We start from the raw sequence: 22932 nt of genomic DNA on the forward strand, positions 1-22932 counted from the left end.
TATAAATATGCAACCGAAATACTATCTATTAAATCACATGAATTCTTTTGGATGTTCTAGCCTGCAACCATTAAAGGCTGAAATCACCAGGGGTAGGTAGAAACAGAAAATGTTTATGATACATTGTTGTGACAAGGTACAGAATGCAAAGCACCTTCAGCCACTACTTGTATATACACAAGGATGATAAGAAAATCTGTAAAAGTGAAATATGGACACTGAAGATGGCTTAGTCAGCCAAATGCTTGCTTTGCAAGCACAAAGACCTAGTATGATATCCAGAATCCACATAAAACATGCTGGGTGTGGCATGGAATGCTTGTAATCTCAGTGCAGGGAGCCTGAGGTAGGTGGAGTTCTGGGATTTGCTAGACAATCAGCATAACCTGCCTGGAGAGCTTCAGGTACACTGAGAGAGTCCTTGTCAAGAAATAAGAAATAAGGCAATTAATTATAAATGGTGGAGAAAGCATCTGAGGAACAACACCAAGGTTTTCCTCTGTCTTCCAAGTGTATGTGTATGTGCTTACACACACATGTGTATGTACACCTGCACACACATACTCATCTACTCATCTACTCATGAACTGGCATCCACATGTACACACATGCATATATACCTGCAGATACAAATATTTACCCATACATGAATATGCACGCACAAACATGCATGTTCACATGTGCATACAAGTACTCACCCACTCATGAACATTCACATATGTATGCACACACACACACACACGCATGTACACACACACACACACACACACACACACACACACACACACACACACACAAACCAAAACAGTGAAATAGCCATTTGCATGGATGCAGAACTATTGCAGTTTACCTGGCTCTAAACTTTCTTTCTTTCTTTCTTTCTTTTTTTTTTTTTTTGAGCTGGGGATCGAACCCAGGGCCTTGCTCTTGCTAGGCAAGCGCTCTACCACTGAGCTAAATCCCCAACCCTCTAAACTTTCTTTAACACTTACCACATCATCATCTCAATAAAATTCATACATGTGTGTATGGGAGACATCATGATGTATGCATTTAAAGAGATGGACTTCCATGAATGTACTTTGTTCATTAAACTTTCAGTTGCTCAAGGGTGCAGTTTATTTACCAGGATCCTCAGTAGGATGACTCAGTCTATCTGAGAGGCAGAATGGGGTAATGTGGTGATACTATGCTCCCCAATATATTGTGAACCCTAATAAACTTATCTGGGGTCAGAGAACAGAACAGCCAAAAGATATAAAGGCCAGAAAATGGTGGCACACACACTTTAATCCTAGCATTTGGAAGGCAGAGATCAATATGGATCTCTCTGAGTTCAAAGCCACACTGGAAACAGCCAGGCATGGTGATACATGCCTTTAATCTCAGGAAGTGATGGCAGGAAGCAGAAAAATATACAAGGCATGAGAACCAGGAACTAGAGCCTGGCTAAACTTTTAGGCTTTTAGCAGCAGTTCAGCTGAGATTCATTCTGGATGAGAACTCAGAGCCTTCCAGTTTGAATAAACGGGATCGGCTGAGAAGTTGGCGAGGTAAGGTTAGCTATTGCCTGTTTTGTCTCTGTGATCTTTCAGAATTCACCCCAATACCTGGCTCTAGGTTGTTTTATTAAGAAGACCTTTTAAGATTCGTGCTACAGGGTACACTGCTACTCTGTGCTTGTAGACATTGGCTCTAGAGTGTTGTTCTCCAATCTGAAGTTACAAGAAAATCTCAGAGAGGAAGTCTCTATTTAAGATACCTGAACTCTTATTTTTATCATTTCCTGAGTCTCAGCTCCAGATTCTGTGTGTGGGGGGATCACTTGCTGTGGAGTGTCCACATCATGCATGGGTTCCTAGCCCATTATCACCTCTGAATCTGTAGCTTTCTCTCTTTGGATCTCACTCTGGTCCCTGGGGACTTGGTTCTCCACAATTCTGTGCTTCTCAAGACTACCTTATGTAGTTAGCAGATGTCAGATCTGTCTTTCACTATAGCTGCAGGCTTGAGGACCACCAAGTCTGACCAAACTCCCAAGACTTTAATCCAACAAGATACTCTTCTGTGAGGGATAGACAGATAAGGGTGGGCAATACCTCTTCAGCTCTGAGGATATCAAAGGAACAAATGAGACTTTTCAGGTAGGTCTTAGACTGTGAATGCTTATAAATAGGGACATTTTTTTTTTCTCTAGTTCCAGTGAAAGAAAGACTTTGTTAAGACACACTGGAATTCAAACAACACATCTCAGGGACAGGAGGACCACAACCACAGGTTAATATGGCCCATGATTAGGCCAGAGCTGGCAAATGAGACAACAGGAATTCAAAAGGTATTCTACAGGTATCATAATTCTATCTTAAGTCCACATGAACTGTGGGAATTGAAAAATAAGTTACTTAAACATTCTTCTCCATTGTTTTGGGTCAGACCTACTGCTCAGCTATGTAGCTGCCAAAGCCTGTATTTCCTGGGCTGGGGAAACATCCTCTTTCCCTCTAAAGCTCTTTGCTGTGGAGAATTAAAATGTGACATGAGAATAAGGCATCCACTTGTAATTTGACACTTTGATTTTCTACTCATTACAGTTGATTATGAGTCCAGAACCAGACTCCTGAGATGCTGGCTGCAGAAGCAATGGGACAGAATCACAAAGAGTTTTCTCCCTAAGAAGTCCTTCACATGCATGTGGGGCAGCTAAGATGAGCAGTACTAACTCTTTTTTGTTGTTGTTATTTTTGAAACATGGTTTCTCTGTGTAGCTTTGGAGCCTGTCCTGGAACTCGCTCTATAGACCAGGCTGGCCTAAAACTCAGAGAGATCCTGTCTCTGCCTCATGAGGCTGGGATTAAAGGCATGAGCCACCACTGCCTGGCAGTACTAACTCTTTAGACAAATCTACTTGAGAGAAGGTCTTCACATTCTGGGTATCTTCCAGAGCCTCTTGGGATATCAATTAAAACCCAAATTACAAGACAGAATTTTCAGGAAGTTCTGAAAAGAGGAAAAAGGTACAGCACTCAGCAGCCCCAGTTTCCTGAATCCAGTGTTTATGGCGCTCTCACTTGAAGTCAGCTGATGTTGAGGAACTCTGAGGATACAATCCACCTTGAGTTAAAATGAATGTTGCATATAGTGGCAGAAGGTCTATGGTGGTCATCACTACTCCATCTGCTTCTAAGCTGTTGTCCCCAGGGCAGCAGGGTGACTGTGATCCCAGGGAACCTCACCTGCCACATCCAGGGCTGTCCTCTCACTGTCACTTTATATCACAGCACAGAAAAGGCCCTGAAGACAGTGCAGAGAGGCTGTTTTCCTATGACCTCCTTTATTTTTTTTTAAATAAATGCATTTCACTGCTAAACAAATTCAACAATATTCCCAGACTCATGCTTGCCAATATATGCCACATTCACCATTCTCCTGCTTTCTGATTTATTGAACTCAGCCAACCTTTCCTTTTAGGAGTAGCTAGGATGATTTCTCCTGGATGAGAAGTGGTTCAAGCATTTAGTTCATCTCATTAATTTTATAATCTGATGAAAGTATTCTAGGACAATAGAGTCAAAGGCTAGAGTCTAATTTAAGAAACTGAGACTTCTGGGTCATTATTGCCATGAAATATGGTTGTGAAAGAAAAGGGGAAAATATTCTAATATGAAAGTAACTGGCTCATTTCTTTCCAAAGTACACTTGTCATTGGGTACAGAAACACACACAGTGTGAGGTAGGCTCTTCCAGGATGCCTTCCTGGTGTCTACTATACTCGGATGTGGTCCATTGGGTCAGGATAAATTGGCTTGGGTCATTTAGAGACTAGTACTGCTGCTGTGGAGACAAAGTTGGTTCTTTCTCTGAAATAAAATGCTCTTCCTGTAAAAGAAGAGTTCCTGGGTGTTGTACTCTTTTAAAAATTTTTTTACTAAGGAAATTTTTAGTCATTTTACATACCAACCACATATCCCCCCATCTTTCCTCCTCCCATCCCTCCCACCTTCCCCCCAACCCATCACATATTCCCTTTTCCAACAAGGTCAGGCCTCACATGGGGAGTCAGTAGAGTCTGGTACATTCAGTAGAGGCAGGTCCAAGCCCCTCCCCCAGCATCAAGGCTGTGCAAGGTGTCCTACCAAAGGTACTGGGCTCCAAAAAGCCAGCTCATGTGCTTCTGGAGGCATCACCATCCCTGACCTTAAGTTCTACTATAGAGCTACAGTAATAAAAACAGCTTGTACTGGCATAAAAACCAACATGTTGACCAATGGAATCAAATTGAAGACCCTGACATTAATCTATACACCTATAAATACCTGATTTTTGACAAAGAAGCCAAAACTCTACAATGGACAAAGGAAAGCATCTTCAACAAATGGTGCTGGCATAACTGGATGTTAACATATAGAAGATTGCAAATAGATCCATATCTATTGCCACACACAAAACTCAAGTCCAAGTGGATCAAAGGCCTCAACATAAATCCAGTTACACTGAACATGATAGAAAAAATAGGAAGTAGTCTTGAGTATAGTGGCACAGGAGACCATTTCTTAACTACAACACCAGTAGCACAGATACTAAGGGTGTTGTACTTTTCAACCCCAATGGTATGGCTAAAGACGACCAAGGAACCTTCTTCCCTCCAAATCTTCAAGAGCAAGTTTTGGCTAGTGAAAGCATGGTGATAGAGCATACACTTACTGCATACGAAGCCGTGGGCTCAACTCCCAAAGCTGACAGAAGTGTTTGACTTCTGAGCATTGCTGTAGATTTATGCAGGCATTTCCCTGTGCTCTTTCTTGAGCTACTGTGGCTGGAAATGGCATTGCAGTCCCTGCTAGGCCTGAGATGTGATAAGCTCTGCACCTGAAGCAGGAAGCTGTGTATCCTCCACCAAGGGTGAGCAGGTGGCTGCTTGGGGGTGGCTTTTCTGAGATGGTATCACTCTTTTCTTTGAGCATCCCTGCCATGGGGAAAGTGGGCTGCCAGGATGGCAGCTATGACACACAGCTCTTCTTATGGCACCTTCAAAAGAACAAACTTGTACTGAATCCACCAGGTTTAAATGAATCCCCAGGGGAGTCTTGGCCCTGGAGGAGATGAGAATGGAGGGGAGGGGATGGGGGAAAGGTGGGGGTAGGGGCGGGAGGGGGGAGGACGGGGGAACCCATGGCTGATGTGTAAAATTATAACACAAATATAATAATAATACTAATAAAAAAAGAAAAAAAAACAAATTGACAGGCTATTTGTCAAGGTATTAGTGACAATTAGACCGATGACAAGAATACTTTGGAAAGAAATGAGCCAATTACTTTTTTTTTATTAGAATTAATTTTTCCCCTTTCTTCCATATCTAACAGATTTCTTAGAACTAGACAACATCAGGTTCATTCTTCAAAAAAGGACCTGTCAGCCTGATTTTTTTCCGTCACTGCTCTAGTTTTTAGTTGAACTACCTATACTAAGATTGCTGGTGGAATAGGGGGCCAGTTCCATGCAGGGTCAGGACCAGGAACTTTGCCCAATAATTTCTTTTTAACAAATTTAATGTATAAGCGATATTTCCTACCAAGAACCCAAGATGGTCAGAGTACCATGAAATGAAAACTTTCACATTATCCCTATTATTTCTCTCTACTAAAATATTACTGTTTATCCCAGACATGGACAGATTTAAAAACAGGAGAAAGCACCTACTACTAGCAGACAGTTACTGGGTGTGAGTACCTCTATCTATGTGCATTCAAAAGCACCCCTAAATGGCCATAGTTTGCTGTCTGACTCTGTCCCTTTCTCTTCTGAAGCTCTTAGAGCTCCCATTTCCCTTATCTTTTCTAAGTGTCCTCCATCAAACAACTGTCCTCCTTTATTTTCTCATCCTTCTGTCCCCATTGTACTGGCCCCACTATGATCTTGCTGCTTTCTCTGCATCCATGAAATGTGCCTAAAGCCAACTTTATATCCCTAAGCTCCTCACCTCTGTACTCCTCAGAACCTAGATGGAGATGGAGTTAGGAGAGTGGCATCATTTCTTCTTTGACACAATACTGGAATCAGTCACCTCTGATCTTATAATGTTCCTCTGGCTTCTGTGTCTTACAGGCCCTCAGGCCTTCAAGGTATGCCTTACTCAAAATTATGCACTATCATCTACACTACTCCACTTCTGTCCATGTCTGCAGAGTCGGTATCTCTCAGAGTTGTAAATAATTTAATATTTGGGCAGTCCTTTCACTGGTTGCTCTCAAAAAAAGCCCACCTTCCAGAGACCTAGTCTAGGGTCAAGTGTTCCTCTCACCACCTAGCCCCTCTGTCAGCAGAAAAAAAAGCCTCATTTTAAAAACAATTCTCCTTTACATCTGTGAATGGAAGCTGGGACCCAAATAGAACACGTACCATCTGATCTATTTTCTCCCCATTGTATAGAAAGGGAATTTATCAAACTGACAGGGAGAGGATAACATACCGGGCTGATAGCGAAACCTGACTTCCCCAAAGCTACAAGGCCTCATAGCAAGCTTTGTTGCAAGACAAGAAAGCATTTTAAGTGGAGTTCTCACAAAGTTCCTGGAGGACAGGGGGAGACCACCTCGTAAATACCATTGCTCACAATTTAGGTGGAAAATCATTCAGATTTAGAAATTCTATAAGGTTAATGAAACAAAATCTCAATTATATTAACTTGCCCTTTTGTTTGTTTGTTTGTTTGTTGTTGTTTTCCCCATTGGCCTTTTTCAATGGATAGGGAAAAACCAAGTCAGTTGTTCAGTTGTTTCTCAGTGGACTTTGTGGTTACTCGTAATGCAATGTTATAAAACTTGATACCAAAAACGAGCATTGCATCAACACTTCTTCCTCCAGGAATTCAAAGAGCAAATCACATGTAGTCTGAAAGCAGTAGTAAGTAGGCAGCCCTCAAGGAGAAGCAGAACCAGAGAGAAAGATGGACAGACTGGAATGAGACAGGCTATTCCTAGTTATTGCAATAACATCACCACCCCATTGCCAATATACACCAAGAGGCTGTTTATGCAGCTTGAAGGATCAAGAAAGGAAGTCCTCCTTGACAATCTAGAAGGTCTTGTCAGGAAACCAGAAGATGGAAAGGGCCATGGAAGTGCTTTTTATTACGTGAATGGAGGAATACAACACAGTGTAGCACAACCATGGATCACAGGATGTCTGCTATTGAAAAAAATGTCTCATTAGGTGTTTATCTTTTGTTTGTTTGTTTTCGAGACAGGGTTTCTCTGTGTAGTTTTGGAGCCTGTCCTGGAACTCACTCTGTAGTCCCGGCTGGCCTCAGACTCACAGAGATCCACCTGCCCTCTGAGTGCTGGGCTTAAAGGTGTGCCATCACTGCCTGGCTAGGTTTTCATATTTAAACAAGGTGTGGGGAAAATGGAGCCCAGACAAATATTTTATTCATCACTGTGAATGATAAATCCATGTTCTTTACACAAATAAATTCTTATACTGTTATTAAGGAGTTAGGTCGCTTTTCTGATTGGACCAAACCTTCCCCAATCTCAATCCTAAAAAGACATGCTTGCTTGGATCAAGCAGGGAGCATCTGGGAATCTAAGATAAAATGATACTTGTACTTTGGGATACATCTTAAGAGGTATAATAATGTAAGATGATACTGATCCATCAGAGGATGTTGTATTGTAAAAAATGGTCACTGTGGTGAACATTTGAGTTTCGAAGCAAAACTTGTAGCAATGTTCTTCAAATTATGCTAACCCCAAATTGAAGTTATTTTTTAATCACTAGATTATAAAATGAGGATGTAAATTAGAATAAGGATGTAATTAGAAAGGCTATTTAGGATGGGAGAGAACACTGGGTAGTTCTTTGGTCTTGACACTGATTTTGTTAACATGGTGACCTGGTTTGTCTCTTATTGTGGATATGTGTTTCTGTTAAGCCAATCCTTAATACTGCAGGAGTTCCGGCTTCTACAGAATGCTGTGCAAGGTCTCATGGGCTACAAACTAAATGGTCTGAAGCCAGTTGGACCTTGCTTCAGGAGATACAGAACACAAGTGATGTCACAGAATCTGACTCAGCAGCTTCCTGCTTAGGAACCTCTGGGGTGTGTAAGAAAATAAAATTCTGGATTTCGCCTGAAGCTCCTCTTCCTGGATCAAGTTTATGCATATAAAGCAATCTTATAGACACTGACGCCTTTTGCTTTGGAGGGATGCATATCTGTATGTATGTAAAAAACATGATCATCTGGGCTGGATGTACTGGATGTACCTATGTCTTATACCGGGATATGAGGAAAAATTGAAGTAGACATGATTGAACATAAATGGGAGATGTAAAATATGGAAATCTTTTGATTATTTTGACACATTTCCTTAGATACAGCAATCAAAATGTCATTCTTCAGAAGGAGGGACTTAAGGAACTTATTTTTAAAGTAAACATAGATTATGAAAAATAAACACAAGACAGGCTGTTTTTCTTTTGCTAGAATTATGTTTTGATACCAGAGTCCAATAAATGAAAGAAAAAGAGAGACATAAACACATTCCTTTTATGCAAGGGGATAAGTTCAGAAATGCCATCTATCTACTTGTTGGGTGATATCTATTGTGTACTAAAACTATCCACATTTGTGAAAAGCATTAAAATGAAGTTAATATATTTAGAGAAAAGTATATAATTATGAACTGGCTGACAAAACGGACTGGCAGAATCACACAGCATTTGAAATTCCTGCAAGTAAAATATTAGAAGATGTAAGAAACCAGTTAGAGTTGGACCTGATAGGATCAAGGATTTAGTTCTATGAATTAGCTATTCTCCAGTGCCCTGGAAGCAGCGGAATCTAATAAAATTGAATACAAATTACAGATAAAATCAATACAGTTAGAGGTGAAGTCAGCATAGTCTCAGTGGCTCCACATGAGGGAAGAGACAAGTGGCCAGAGGATTTGTGTTATAGGAGAAGATTAGGGTTAGGGAAGAAGGGTGGGAGGTCCATTTGATACTGTAGTAGGTTCAATTGACACTGTCTTTTGGAATAAGCCTGGGGATATTACAGAACTACTGTTTCTCCCACTGACAGAGACTGGAAACAGCTAGTAAATCTTGTATTGTACCTTTGTTTCCACACCTATGACACCTGTCCAAACAGTTGTCTAGAAGTAATGATGGATTGAGAAATAGCAGTTGTTCATCCACTTGGCAACCGGAGGTCAAATGTCTTGGGTCACAGTGTTACCACTTCTGGTATCTATACTGCTATGAGGTTTCCAAAATCATTCCTGGGCTTATGTCCATCATGACAAGATGCTGTATGTAAGTATGGAGTCAAGACTAATCACAAAATTGATAAGGGCAGAGCAAAAGGCTTTGATATGTCATGCAGTTTGTTATCCCCTTTCTATCCCCCAGTGTTAGGAGGCCATAGTTCATGCTGGTACAGAAGTTATTGAGCCCATTTCTAGGCTGAAAGAATATGCATTTGAGACACTGGATCATTAATTCTGAAATTCAGGTAAATTCTAAACTTGGATCAGCATTTGGAGAGAGTCTTCACTAAGCTGGCATGGAAAAAAACCCACGGGGAAAATAAAATGTAAAGTTGCCAGGGTAGCAAAGAGTGGAGACATAGTTGTTCAGGATGCTGGGACGAGGCGTCTCTCTATCCTCTGCAGCTGCACTATGAACTGCAGAGCAGAGTAAAACATTCTATTTTAGAAAGTCAACACCATAACCTCCTCTGCATGGCTGACCCAGCAATCACAGCTGAGTTATCTGTACCCATAAAAACATAAAATAAAATCTGGAAATTTTGGCACTTAAAAAAAGAGCTCTGAAAATTTCTAAAAACAAGTCATAATTTTAGAAAACAATTGAGATAAATACACAGAAAAGCAGTATGCTCTGCTCAACTTACTCATAGCAAAGGTATGAAAGCAGCAATATTTAGGAGCAGGCCCACCATGAATTTCCATCTCCTACCCCTCCCACACCCAGAGAGCAGGACTTAGGCAAGTCAGTCAGGGAAGGGTCTTCTGACACAAACTCCCAAAGCCCATTCTTAATTATCTCCTTTGGAACAAAGCTTCAGTCTGTCTTGACACCCCCTGTCCCCTCCATGTATCCTGAGCCCAAGCCTGAAAGGAACACAGCTAAAGAGAGAAGCACATACTGCCAGCTTCCATCTTTGTGAACAGCTATACTGGCCTCTGCAGAACAGCGGGGTCATTTACCCCCCGGGTCCGCTAGACCTTCTAGTCTTGATTTCTGCTTTCTTCCCACTATTTTACTTCATCGCTTCAGGTCCTTACATGTTCTCCAGCCAGACAGTGGTAAATGGGGAATGGGACACTTGCCCCAGGTTCCTACTCGAATGAAAATTACAGTGTCCCACTGGCATCAGGGACTCTCTGGCATTAAGCTAAATTTTGTTTACTCAAATATCCAAATTGGTGTTTTTGTTAATCTCTCACAAAATAGAAGCAAGCTATTTTCTCTAGTTCAACCAATTCTCTCTGCAAATATATAATTTAAACTCTGGTAGCTATTAAAAAATGAATTACACGATCAAAGAAATTGTCTAATAAATAAATGGAAGGGTTTCTATTCTCTTAGGATTTCTTGAATTCCAAATGTGCTTTACTGATAAAAGGTAAGTGAGCATTAGAAAATATTGCCCTTAAAGCCACGTATCCAACAATTTACAGTTATGGTTCCTCCTGATGCAGAATCCTGTTTCTCTAACCTATCTTAGCACCCACTCTGCCATATCAATTACTTATCTTGAATCCTGCAAAATCTCCCATGAAAACATATCAATGTACTAGGAAAAGCACAGATACTCAAATCCTTCTTTTTATCCTCTCTTAAAGTTTAATAAACATGTTTATTTTTGCCATGAAATATTTAGAAAGCCAAACAAAAACACCCCTGTTCATCAGAAAGTCATGCTTTCTAAGATGGTTACGGTCACTCGACAAAGCTACCCTACCAGCATTTCAATGTCTACAGCAAGAATGGCAAGAACTCCAGGGTGTGTGTAACAACCAGCAAAGCTAAATGTTCTCAGGGTTACAAGACACCATCAGGACCACAGAGGCAGACTGGTCTCATGTGCAGCTTTCACTTCAGCAGAGGATGGCATCATCACAGAACAGGCAATTACATGAAAGCTGCAGCAAGAACTACAAAGTGGAGGATCTGAGAGGATCTGGAGCTTTTAAAAACTCTCTGCACTTTTTCACTTGAAAATGTTTCTATGGGGATGTGAAGAAATGTAAAAAGCTAGTTAACCTTAATTGTTGGTATTAACATTTAATTGTTTCTGTTGGGTCACTTTGGGAAATATCACATGAGAAACAAAAGAATACCAAACTAGCTTTTTTCATTTTTATTATGAATTCCAGCCTTATGGGTGAGCAGAGCTGGAGTTGCATAATACTACCAGAAGTCTGAAGCATCCGGAAGCTTGAATGAAGGCAAGGCTGCACACTTGTATCATCTCATCAAGTTGAAATCTAAGGACACAAGCTATCTAGACCATATCAAGAGGAAAAAGGAGAAACTTTGGAAAAGAACTTTAAACATCTTGAAGGGGGGAAATCTGACAAAAAATAAAAATAAAAGCAAAGCACAAGTCCACAGACAAGCTGTTCTCCCAGTTGCAGAGCAGTGGAAGAACAAGCTGCTTGGCTGGGATTTCTAAGTGTGCAGCCACCTCTCAGCTCTACAAGACTGAAATGTGTGGTGCAGTAGTATTTTATTTTTAAAGTAGCAGAAGCACAGAGAATGGAAATGCCCTGAACACTTAACAAGTGAAAGGCCCAGATCATTACAAATACAGCTGGAGTCAGTTGCCCATGCAAAGTACATGTATATTAAGGAGGGAAAAACATACCCATTCCGAGAGGTCACTGAGCTAGCAAAGTAAGAAACAAAACAGTGAATGGATATTTTAGTGAGCACAGGATTTTCTGAAAGCTTTCAACTCATTTGAGGAATCAACTTCGGCTTACTACAGAAAACAGAAACAGAATACAATGAGAACCAAGGGGGTAGAGATGTCTAACCTGTCGACCATTTTATTGTAGCTAGAATCAGACTATGTGTTAAAGTATGCTGTTGTTTTTCATTTGTTTAGTGTTGATGTCACTAAGAAACAGCAAACACATGAAGTGTTATAGCCTAATTCTGACTTTCCTGTGATGCTATTCAACATTAGAAAAATCTACCCAAGAAAAATGGCCAGTCCTTATACCAGGCAATTTAGAATTATTGTAATGAATTAATCAGCATTTTTTCTTAATTAAAGAAGGTTTTTACTGTGAAGTAAGTAATGGCTTCAAGATGGAATATAGTAAGTACCATGTTATCAAAAAGACTAGTCCAAAAAATGAAATATCAGTTAATAATTCATTTCTTCATATATATAATCTCACCACAGAAGCATTGAAATTCATCCATCAGCACAAAATCCCCAAATCACATCGTAACTTGTGGAAGAACAGTGAGAAAGAGAAAAATAAATATATTTTGACAATTTGGTGTGTGAAAAACAAAATCACAGAGACCCTACTTTGTATTCCTCTCATTTATTACAACATTTAATTTCTTAAAAATAATGGTTGGTTACTTGAAGAACCAAATCTTGTCAAAATGATGGAATAATTCTCCTTCTGTAAGGATTTTACAGGAGAACCAGGTTTCCTAAAGGTCAAAGTATATAATCAGCACTTACTCCCTAGGAGATGCTGTCCTAGGTGGGCTTTGGAAGGTTATCTTTGCCCACACCAAAGCAGAAAAAGAACCAACACATTTATTCATTCTGTCTAAATATAGGAGTCAAAATATTAAGTGCAATGGCTGATATGAATGGGTCAACATTTTCATAGGGACTTAGTGATGGGCTACAACCAACCAGACAGTCCACAGGAGGAAGGTGTTGACACCTTCCCATTTGAACTTGATATAGCAAACCAGGGATTGAATATCTAAGCAATGTACTGTTTCAGAGATGTTGCAACCAAAGTCTCAGATCTGTAAGAGATTTGCTGTTTGGGGATTTAGCTCAGTGGTAGAGCACTTGCTTAGCAAGCACAAGGCCCTGGGTTCGGTCCTCAGCTCCGGCAAAAAACAAAACAAAACAAAAAAGAGATTTGCCTAGAATTACATTTCTAAGTAGTTGCAGCTTTAGGACCAACCTAAACCTTCTGTCTCTTGCTTTGTCATTAACACAAGCTGCCTGCCACAAGCAAATATTAAGGGGAATTCTAATGTAGGGCAGATTTAAAGAGCAGGTTTTGACAAGCATTTGTAGGTAAGAGCAATTTACTAAGAGACTTATTATTGTGTGGACACAAAAATATTATTGGCTTCATAATGGGAGTTGATCACCAGCTATATATAAAAAAATGAATGGGGGCAGCTTTCAGAATCTGTTACTGATTTTCTCCCTTCTAAATAAAAAGCAAGGTCAAGTCAAACTCATTAATAATTGAATGGAATGAGACATGCTACCATTGCAGTATGAGATCTTCTGTTAAGAATGGAATGATGTGATGTCCTGGTTTTACAGACTGAGTGATGGAGGGGGCTGTTCTTGGATTAATACTCTGGAAGGCAACAGACCTGGGAAGGCAATGAGGGTCCCTGACAAAGTCACCAAAGCAAGGTTTTGAACAGCTTGGAACAGGAGCTCTTAACTAACATGTACAAAGAAAGTTCACATTTTCATACCTACTGTGGCTATTCCGGTATAGCCTGCCTATCTTGCTCTAGGGCTTTGGTGTACATGTAGGCAAGCTAGGATTATACCATCAAATGAACACAGGTAACCTTGTACTTTTTTTCAAGAAGAAAATCTTATAAAGTATTCCAAAGGCATAATGAATTACCTATTGTTGGAGGTGAACCATTAAACAATTTCTCTTTTTTAAAGGTGTAATATTTTTAACATTATAAATGGGTATCCAGGTGATTCACAATCATGTACCCATTTCCTCCACAGGTCTTGCTCTCTTCCTAATCAAATGCATTCTCAATCTGAATTTTTCCTTTGACAATTAGAAAGGGATCAGAAACATCTCAAAGTCAGAGGCTAAAACTAGATGATGGGTTGGGGTGGTTCCTTTGTTTCTGTAATATAGAGATGTCTATGAAGATCTAGGGACCCAGGAAGAAGGTGGAAAATATTCATTTAGCCTTCTTTATTCTGGAGAAGTTCCTTAAGTCTGGGAACAGCAAGAGTTCTGCCATTAAAGGAAAGTCTTCTGAAAACTTTCATCAGCAACTGTGTGGTTTGTTGTTTGCTACCTAGTAGCATCAGAGGTAGCAGATTCCTTCTTTTTATGCAATTCCCTGTAACTTTATGTGATAGCTGTGTGTCCTGAACTTGGCTGTAAGGTAAAAAACTACAGCAAAGAATTATGCTTTAATTTTATGTCTTTTGCATGAATAGCATGTCTATGTTCTCATTGGTTGTTTACAAGGTCACATGATCCTTAGTAACAGTCCCTAGCTTTTCAATAGGCACAGATGTGCATTCTTTAAGAAGGGTCAGTGCATGATAAGCATGCCACATCACATGTGAGAATTTCTCTAGCAAATGTTCTCTGTGTAGTATTCCCCACTCTAAGGACAAGGACAAATGAAAGGAACCTGAAACTCACTTTAGAGTAAATGGCTATTGTGTAAGTAACACATAGAAATAGAGAAGAACTATTGGTGAAATTATTAAGGGCCACTCCACGTAGTTAAAAGGGAGGTTTATTTTGTGGGCTAACTCACAAATGAAGGGATAGGTTGTAGGGTCTGGCAAAGGTATGGCACAGTCCGGCGGTGTTCTCTGGAGAACTCTGCTTGGTCTACCTCAGTGTCCAGGGTCCCAGAGCCAAGAGAGACCTCTCCTCTTGATCCTGGGTTTTCAGCTTCCTCCCTCAGCCTTGTGGGTGTGACCATTACCGAAGCCTCAATGGGGGTTGGAACTTCCAGGCCAAGGCTGGGATGGCTACTCACTACAAAGAACCCCTTTGAGGGTATTTATGATGAAGGTTCTTGCAGAGATACTATTTTTCCATTTCACATTTCCAATCATTGTTCGAAGGTTGAATGTATTAGCATACAAGATGTTTAACCTTATAAAGTCAAACATAATTTTAGGTTTCTAGGTTATGGATAAAATTAATGTTCACATTGCAACCACATAGCCTTACTTATATATAAGTACATGTATGTGTGTACATATATATGCACATATGTATATACACATATACGTATTTAATCTCTCCCTTTAGTTGTACAGGCTTGACATTTGATGAAGTCAGAACCCTTATCAGAAAAAGTGCAGTGGGGGAGGGTGTTAAGCAAAGGCTTTCATTTCTAGAGGCACTGTGTCATTTAGTGTCAGAACCCATTTGGAGTTGGGCAGCACTAGATTTGATATGTGCCTGGTCATTTCATAAGGGAATCCTTCCTTTGTCACAGTGTGGATTTTCTTTAAAAAAAAAAAAAAATCTGTGAGAGGAGGAAGTGGAGAGATAAAGGGAGGAGCTGCCCTCTGACTAGCAGCCATGAGCACTGATCTTGACAATCACTCCGTGTGGAAGGGTGCATTTGGAGGAGGTGGGAAGTAAGGCATGAAAAAGACAATTTATTCTAGAGGCCACCTGGTCAGGATGGGCAGGACTGACAATATGCCTGTGTGATTCTTAGGGGTGTTGCTATACTATAAATGAGTTATTTTTGGACAGTGAAGGGATTGGGATTTGGAGGAAATGGACATTGTTCTTGGCTCCACAACATGCTAAATGCTCATGAACATTCCATAACCTAGAGGTCAATAAAAAATAATCTGAAAACTTTTAATATTTGCATGCAAGCATTTATCTCAAACAACCGCCATAGAGCTGGCCTCATGCCAAGGGTCTATTCTTTGGTAATCTCCCCAAAATAAAATCAGATAGGATTAGATCAGGAGGAGAAGATCCACAGGTGAGATTAGCTTGGGAACTCTCTGAAAGGTACTGCACCTTTCTGCCCAGAGGCCCTTATAATTAATTCTCCGTTTCAACATACAGCTGGCTCTCACATACCATTTGCTGCAGCTAAGGACATTTCAATAATAATTCTCCACTGTTAACTTTGGCTAGGTGCCTTTGTTACCAAGAGAAATTGCTGCAAAATGGTTAATCCTTGAAAAAAAAAAAAAAAAGCTTCTGTACACTCATCACGTGAAAGAGCAAACAACACCGAAATCATTTTTTAAAATGCCCAGTTGCTACACAGCAGTGAACAGGTGCAGCACACAAGGACCAATTTTTGACTAGAAGGGAAAAGAATTACACTCTTCAAGGCATTCTGTTCGGTGGCAGTTGTGATCATTACTGAAAGTAATACTTATTTAAAAGCAGTAAATGGCCATTTCCAAACAGAATGGCATGTCATCAAAAGAAGGCAGCATCCTGCTCACACATCCCCAGGCTCCCCTGAGTCTCATTATGCTCTGTCGTGTTAGCTCACTTCCTTCTTTATTTTTCCTTTTTATTTTTTAAACTTCTTTTTCTTCCCTACTGAGTATTATCTTCTAAAATCAAATTAACAGCTAATAGTAAATGTGCACAGTCACTTTAGGAAAGCAAAACAGACAGACTCGAGAGATTATATAAAAATAGCATTTCTCACACTAAAGACTAAGCCCAGATGGAAGTGTGAGAGGATTGCAAGTAGGTTCTAGTGGCTGAAGCTGTTATCCAGGTAACTATTTCGCAGAGTCATCAAAGGGATGCTAAAACTATAATAATTTTGAGAACACTATTCCCATCTGTGATCCATCTTTAAAAAAAAATTCTTCTTCCTCTAAGATTTCCCATAAAGATCAGTAATAACAATAATAAGATAGGAGATAACTATGGGATTTTGTTTATATATGGTAAAATATCACAAAAGGTAATATGATAAATTTTGGAGACAAAAATCAATATTGTGACCATTATCCAATGGATAATTAATAATAAAATGTCATGGATCATTTGTTTTGAATGAGTTTTCAAAAGAGTAGAGTCCTTCAATGATATTCAACATATAACTATCTAAATATTATAAAGAATAGATGCACTTTAAAAATACAACTATATTGAATAAACTTCTGCTATAACATAGCTGGTGATTAAGGAGGCCTTGTTTAATATATTCTAGAACTGAGGTTTCAATTTTTTTAAGTTGTCTTTTTCTTTTACTTGGAAAATAAATTGTTATTGGTCCATATTAAAGACAAAGTAAAGAATAAGACTATGGATCAAATTCTCTGTAACAAAGAAGTTTACTTTCTTATTTATAGAATTCTCTGAGTGATTCAAACTAAATGATAAATATCAAGGAACCCTTTGGAATATTTTCTTTGAATATAACAGGATAAGACAATAACCAAGGTATCAATATAGGCATCTATTTCAACTCAACTCTCTATCTATTCTGGGTCTGCTGAGTGGTCAGCTATGAGCAGAGGAGGTCTTATTTGACACCAACCATGGCGATACTTAAAATTAGTCAGGTTTCTCATCAAGGATATCTGGACATGATGAATCTTGGAAAAAGAATAAGCAAGTATTTTCTTGCTGTTTCATCAAACTGGCAATGCTTGGTGGGGGGCATACATGGAGATGTGGGATGCTGAGGCTAATGCAAAGATGAGGAAGAGGAAGTGAAGTCAAAGGAGGAGGAAAGATCTCGCTCATGTCAATGCTCTGAGAAACACAGAAATGTTATTATCAAGTTATTGACTAATCAGAACAATGAAGAACCATAAACCTTTGGCATTTATGATCCTGGAGATATAGACACTAACTATATAGGAAAGAACATTTTGGCTCTAAGCCTTTAGAGGTCTTATCTAAGATCACATTATGGTCTGGAAAATGACCAAAATGTAAGCACGAACTCAATCACATCGACGGTCACTGTTTCATCAACCACAAATGTATTGGGAATGATTTTATCAGTGTCAAATTAGAATAAACTATGCTTCTTAGGAATTGCAAACTGCTCCTCCCCATGAGCAGTATGTTCTCTGGGAGAGGAAAAAAATTAAAATATGTAATGAGAGTGCAGAGTGAAGAGAACAGCCATAGAAAAGCTTAGTGTCTCTTCCATGAAACACACTTGTAGGGTCAGTGGAGGCTTCTGGGCTGATCTGATGTCTAAACTGGTTCCTTGAAGGATAAGGAGGGATTACACAAGGGAAGAGAGGAGGAGGGATGCTGTGCTACACTAAGGAAATAGCTGGTAGGTAGGATCAGAGGCAAAGAGAACTGGCATGCTGGAGGCAGTGGGAGGAGTTTAGTGTGTCTGGGACACTAAGTGCTGGGTGGGATGTAGTGACATATGAGGCAGAAAGATGAATAGGGCTCACCAAATACTGTAGGACTTTCAGCTGTGTTGGGGAGTTTGTAATTCATCTCAAAGCACTGGGGAAATAAAGGAATTTAAAACAAGGGAACACAATTAATTGGGCATGAACTTTAGAAAGGAATTCATGACTGCTGAGGGGGAAGACTGGGAGGAGGCAGTCAGTACAAAAGGAATGAAAACAGTCAGTAGGCTGTTACAGTATCCCAGAAGACAGAGTGTCATCAAGTGGAGCATGGGGAATGAGAATGGAGCAGAGATAATTGGATTTGAATATCCAGGCTCTACAATTATAGAATTTGATGATAAACAGTCATAAATGAGTAGGTCATTAGGGGATAGGAAAATTAAAAATTATTCTGAAATACCTGGGCAATCAACTCCCTGGCTGAAGAACTTTCTGGAAGGTAACAGAGCACTCTACTCTGTTTAACAGTTGTGACAACAGAGTCTTAAGGAAGGACTGCATTTGCTTGTCATCAGTGAAATCAGCCAGAATTCTACAGGAGATCTCTCTCAACTGTTGTAACATGGTTGTGTTCTGGCTAGAGTCATAAAATCTCAGTGAGATCCTCCATGGAAAAATCACCTGCCTCACAGGCATTTTTAGTTTCAAGGTGCTCTTGGCCTCTCCATGTTCTCTGGTAGACTTGAGGGTAAGAGGGGGAGAAGGGATCCTCTTAGCCAGTGTCAGTGGTGTGCTCATCTATTTTCTGAGGGAAGCTGGTCATTTCAAAGGAGAAAGAATTAGAGTTGCTGAGTAAGAGGTATCTAAACTTGGAAGAAAGGTTTTCTATCTCTACATGGAGGTTTTCCAGTCCTAAACTGGAAAGGATAAAATGCCAAATAGGCTTTGTGGCTGTGGGGTGTCTAATGCAAACCCAGGGCATGATTCACATACTCACCCCTTCTCCGCCATTTTCAATGGTGTTCGCAAGCATTTCTTGCAGTGCTCTGACAGATAAGGACTGTTCCAGCACGAAATTGCAGACACAGAGATCTGGAGGAATGTACTGTGGAAATAAAACCAGAGTGAGGATGCCTGCTCATATCAGCCAGGGATCAGTCACACAGTGGCGTCACAAAGGCACTGGCACCTACAAACTAAAATGACAGCTGCCTGGGTGGATGGAAATGTAACAAGGTGGCTTTCCCTTATTCAACTTAGGATGAGGCTTAAGTTGGATTGTAAAGGATGAAAGAAAGCAAAGCTTCAAGGGAGCAGTGGCTAAAATGTCAGGATCAGCTTGAATGAAGCCTGGTGGTACGTAAGGGTGAAGAACACACACAGCCCTGTTGAAGAAGGGACAGGAAGGAAAGAAAAGGCTTGTGTACACTCAAGACTAAGTGAAACCAAAGGAAGAAATCCCCTGACCTCTCATCCACAAGAATTCACAGGACCGAACTAGATAAAGTGTGGATTTGGACTACAACAGCCAATGTAGGAAATCTGCTTATTTGTGAAGAAAACCTAGATTTGGTCATGCATGAAGAGGCGGCAAGGGGATTAAAAGCTCCATAAACATCAGTCTGAACAAGGAAAGGTCCACATAAGAACTTATGACCCCTATAATAACCATTCTAATATATTAGAGTCACTTAGCATGGATCAGTTATCATGACATTAGCATTTGTTCTGGATATTTCTTTCCAACGGTTAAAGCACCTACCCTGAATACTGCTGGTAATAGCTAATACTCATCAAATGAGCATGTTTTCTATGCCAGGCACTCTTCTAAATGTTCTGCATACATTAACACACCTAGTCTGTTAAAGCACCCAGTAAGACAGGCACTCCTACTGCCCCAGTCAATAGCCCAGGAAACCAAGGCACAGGACATTCAGGTCATCTTTGAAAGTACTGTATTTGGCTAAGTCAGATTCACATGGAGACTGTCTCTAGGGTTCATGTGTTTAACCCTATGCTGTTCCCTGTACTAATGAAGACAGCAAAGATTTTTTTTCTACAATTAGAACATTTTAGGCTAGCAAATATTTAAGTACTGCATTCCTGTAAATACAGTGTTTGATACTGAGGAAGTTATAAAAAGCAAGGCCATTGTCCTCAGGATCTTACAATCCAGTTTCATAGTACACTCTCTTCTTGGGAATACAACTTGTGAGCATCTTAAACGTCCATCCTTCCTTTGATAATACATCAGCATGATGAGAATAACACCAATGAGAAGTGTGGGGCTATGAGGTAGAAGATGGTCATGAGATGTGGTGCTGGCGGAGGGAGTCTCACAGACAGCCTATGGCTTTTTTTTTTTTTTCCCTTGAGTAGCCTGCTAGTGTAAAGCACTGGGTTCAGCCTTCAACATAAAGCCTGTTTAAAGGAAAATAATACAGATAACAAAATGTCTTAACTGACAGAGTCATGACCTCAATCACACAATCTTGAGCTGTCTCAAAAAGGAGTTAGCCATGAAATAACCAAGAGAACCACAGCTGTATCCAGGTAGCTGTGTCTGTCAGTCACAAGATCCCTTGTGAGTACATGTCCTCAAAGCTGATGTCAGGTTGTCTGTGCCTGAGCATTGCCCCACATGTGTCTTAATGCTGTGCATGTATCCTCAAAAGACCTTGCTTTTGGTGCTTTTGATGGAACACTTCCCCCATCTTTGTGAGCTTTTCTAGAGAAACGGAAGGAAAAAAAAATCCCTAAAAAGGAGATCTGGTTTACCATGATTTGGGAGGGGAAAAGGGTCACCTTATCCTAAGCACGTCCCATAAACCTCATAAATATTCATGAAACCTTTAAAACAGTACACAGCATAGAATCCACTGTGTTGTTATACCTGCTTTGGGACAGCCCACTCCAAACTCTCTTTGGAGTGCTTGCTTTGCTAACTAAACCACTTAAACTGTGCTTCTCAAATACAGCTTTCCTTTGAGAAGAACAGAAAAGCCGTTTCCCCACCCCTCACCTTCTGTTCTTCAGGATAGGAACCAGTAACTGACAGCTATTCCTAATGCTTCAAAACAGGCAAAGCTGTTTCCATGGAGTCTGGTTTAAAGGCAAAGACAGCCCTTTACTAAGAGTTAGGTAACTTCCCAGATAAGTGTTTAAAAAACAAAAATAATGGAACTGACTATTTTAAGTTACTTTTATTTTCATGTGTTTGTATATTTCTCATCTCTTCCCAACCTCAATGTTCTGAAAAATAAGAATTTGCTGTCCTAAATGTAAGATGATGGATGTCCTATATGTTGGACCTACTGGGAATGTTTTCAATAAAGCTTTAAGACCCCATTTGTTAAAGTATTAATCTAGAAATAGGCCATCCTATCCCAAAGGCTACTAACTATGGTAACTTCCATTTTGAAGTCACCATTTTCTACTAAGGATCTGAGGGAATATTTTTCTGTTTCAGGTCTTTCTCCATAAGGTCTACCTAATCAGGAAATCTAAAAGCTGAGTTGTCATAGAATTCTGATAGAAAAAGAATTTCTCTGGTTCTTATCACAACAGTTTAGCCAAGGAGAAAGTGTTAAGAACCTACAAAGAATATCACATTATTTTTATTTCATATTTTTTTGCTTTGTTTTCAAAGTCCATTTCTAAAGCAGGTGATTAATTCATTTTCATGGGACTCAAGACAGCAGGCAACTGAGCCTCACATCTAGTAGAGCAGGTTTAGCACTATTATAAGTAGTATGCAATTATATGACCAAGTATTTCCCTGGAGACTTTATGCTGTAAGCATATACCACCAAACACAGTATCTCAAAATATGCCATCTTAGGAAATTTTACAGAGCTGTGTCTACCTGGATTTCATGTCACCAGAATAGAAAACAGAAACATTCAGTCTTTCTTCCTCCTTGACTTCTTTAGACCATGGGATTTGGAGATTTTCCATTCAGAAAGAGTTGCAGTTAAAGTTTATATTTGAAAGGGGACTAGTAATTTAAAGTCTCATTATATATGCCTTTAATAATCAACCTATTTGAGCAATTCCCTTCACAGCTCCAACTATCCAAGACCTTTTCATATGGGAGATTCCATGCTCTATCAACCATTTCTCTCAGTATGGTTTGCTTGGATAGGAGATTGGAGCTCTTGTCTCTGCCATCATTCATTAAGATGGAGGGTTGATGACAACATGGACAATTGGCATGCTATAATTGCATCTGTCCTTTCCCTCCAGGTACTAAAATAATCAAGGAAATACTTCCATGAGTGGTATGAATAGGTACATTTAGGCAGGGGATGGTTTGCATCAGCATCAGTGCGATGTATCTCAAATGGGAGAACCTTACAGATCCCTATGGTTTTGTTTCTGTATCTCTAGCATGTGATCCCTGCCTGCAACTCTTTATATTTGGGAAAGTGATCCTGTCACTTTAATAGAACACAGAATAATGTGTGGGCAGTGTCAAGGGAGAGAAGAGAGTAACAGAAATATCTGGAGAAAAACAAAATGCAACTTGTGACATGAATGAGCACAGAGTCATCTGACCTGCTATGCCAGCTGCCATCCTTAATTAAACTCCAAACTGGACTGAGTTCCCACCTCTGCACCCC

At 39.9% G+C, this 22932-nt stretch overlaps 1 protein-coding gene across 1 annotated transcript in view; it reads right to left on the minus strand.

Annotated features, from left to right (window-relative positions):
* The window catches only part of Ryr3 (ryanodine receptor 3), a 521956-nt gene that overhangs the window by 302087 nt on the left and 196937 nt on the right, over nucleotides 1–22932 (minus strand). The window contains 1 exon segment of the mRNA XM_036183838.1: nucleotides 19308–19415. Coding sequence (XP_036039731.1) covers nucleotides 19308–19415 — 108 coding nt within the window.

Source organism: Onychomys torridus, chromosome 4 (assembly GCF_903995425.1).
Source record: "Onychomys torridus chromosome 4, mOncTor1.1, whole genome shotgun sequence".
Classification (NCBI taxonomy): domain Eukaryota; kingdom Metazoa; phylum Chordata; class Mammalia; order Rodentia; family Cricetidae; genus Onychomys; species Onychomys torridus.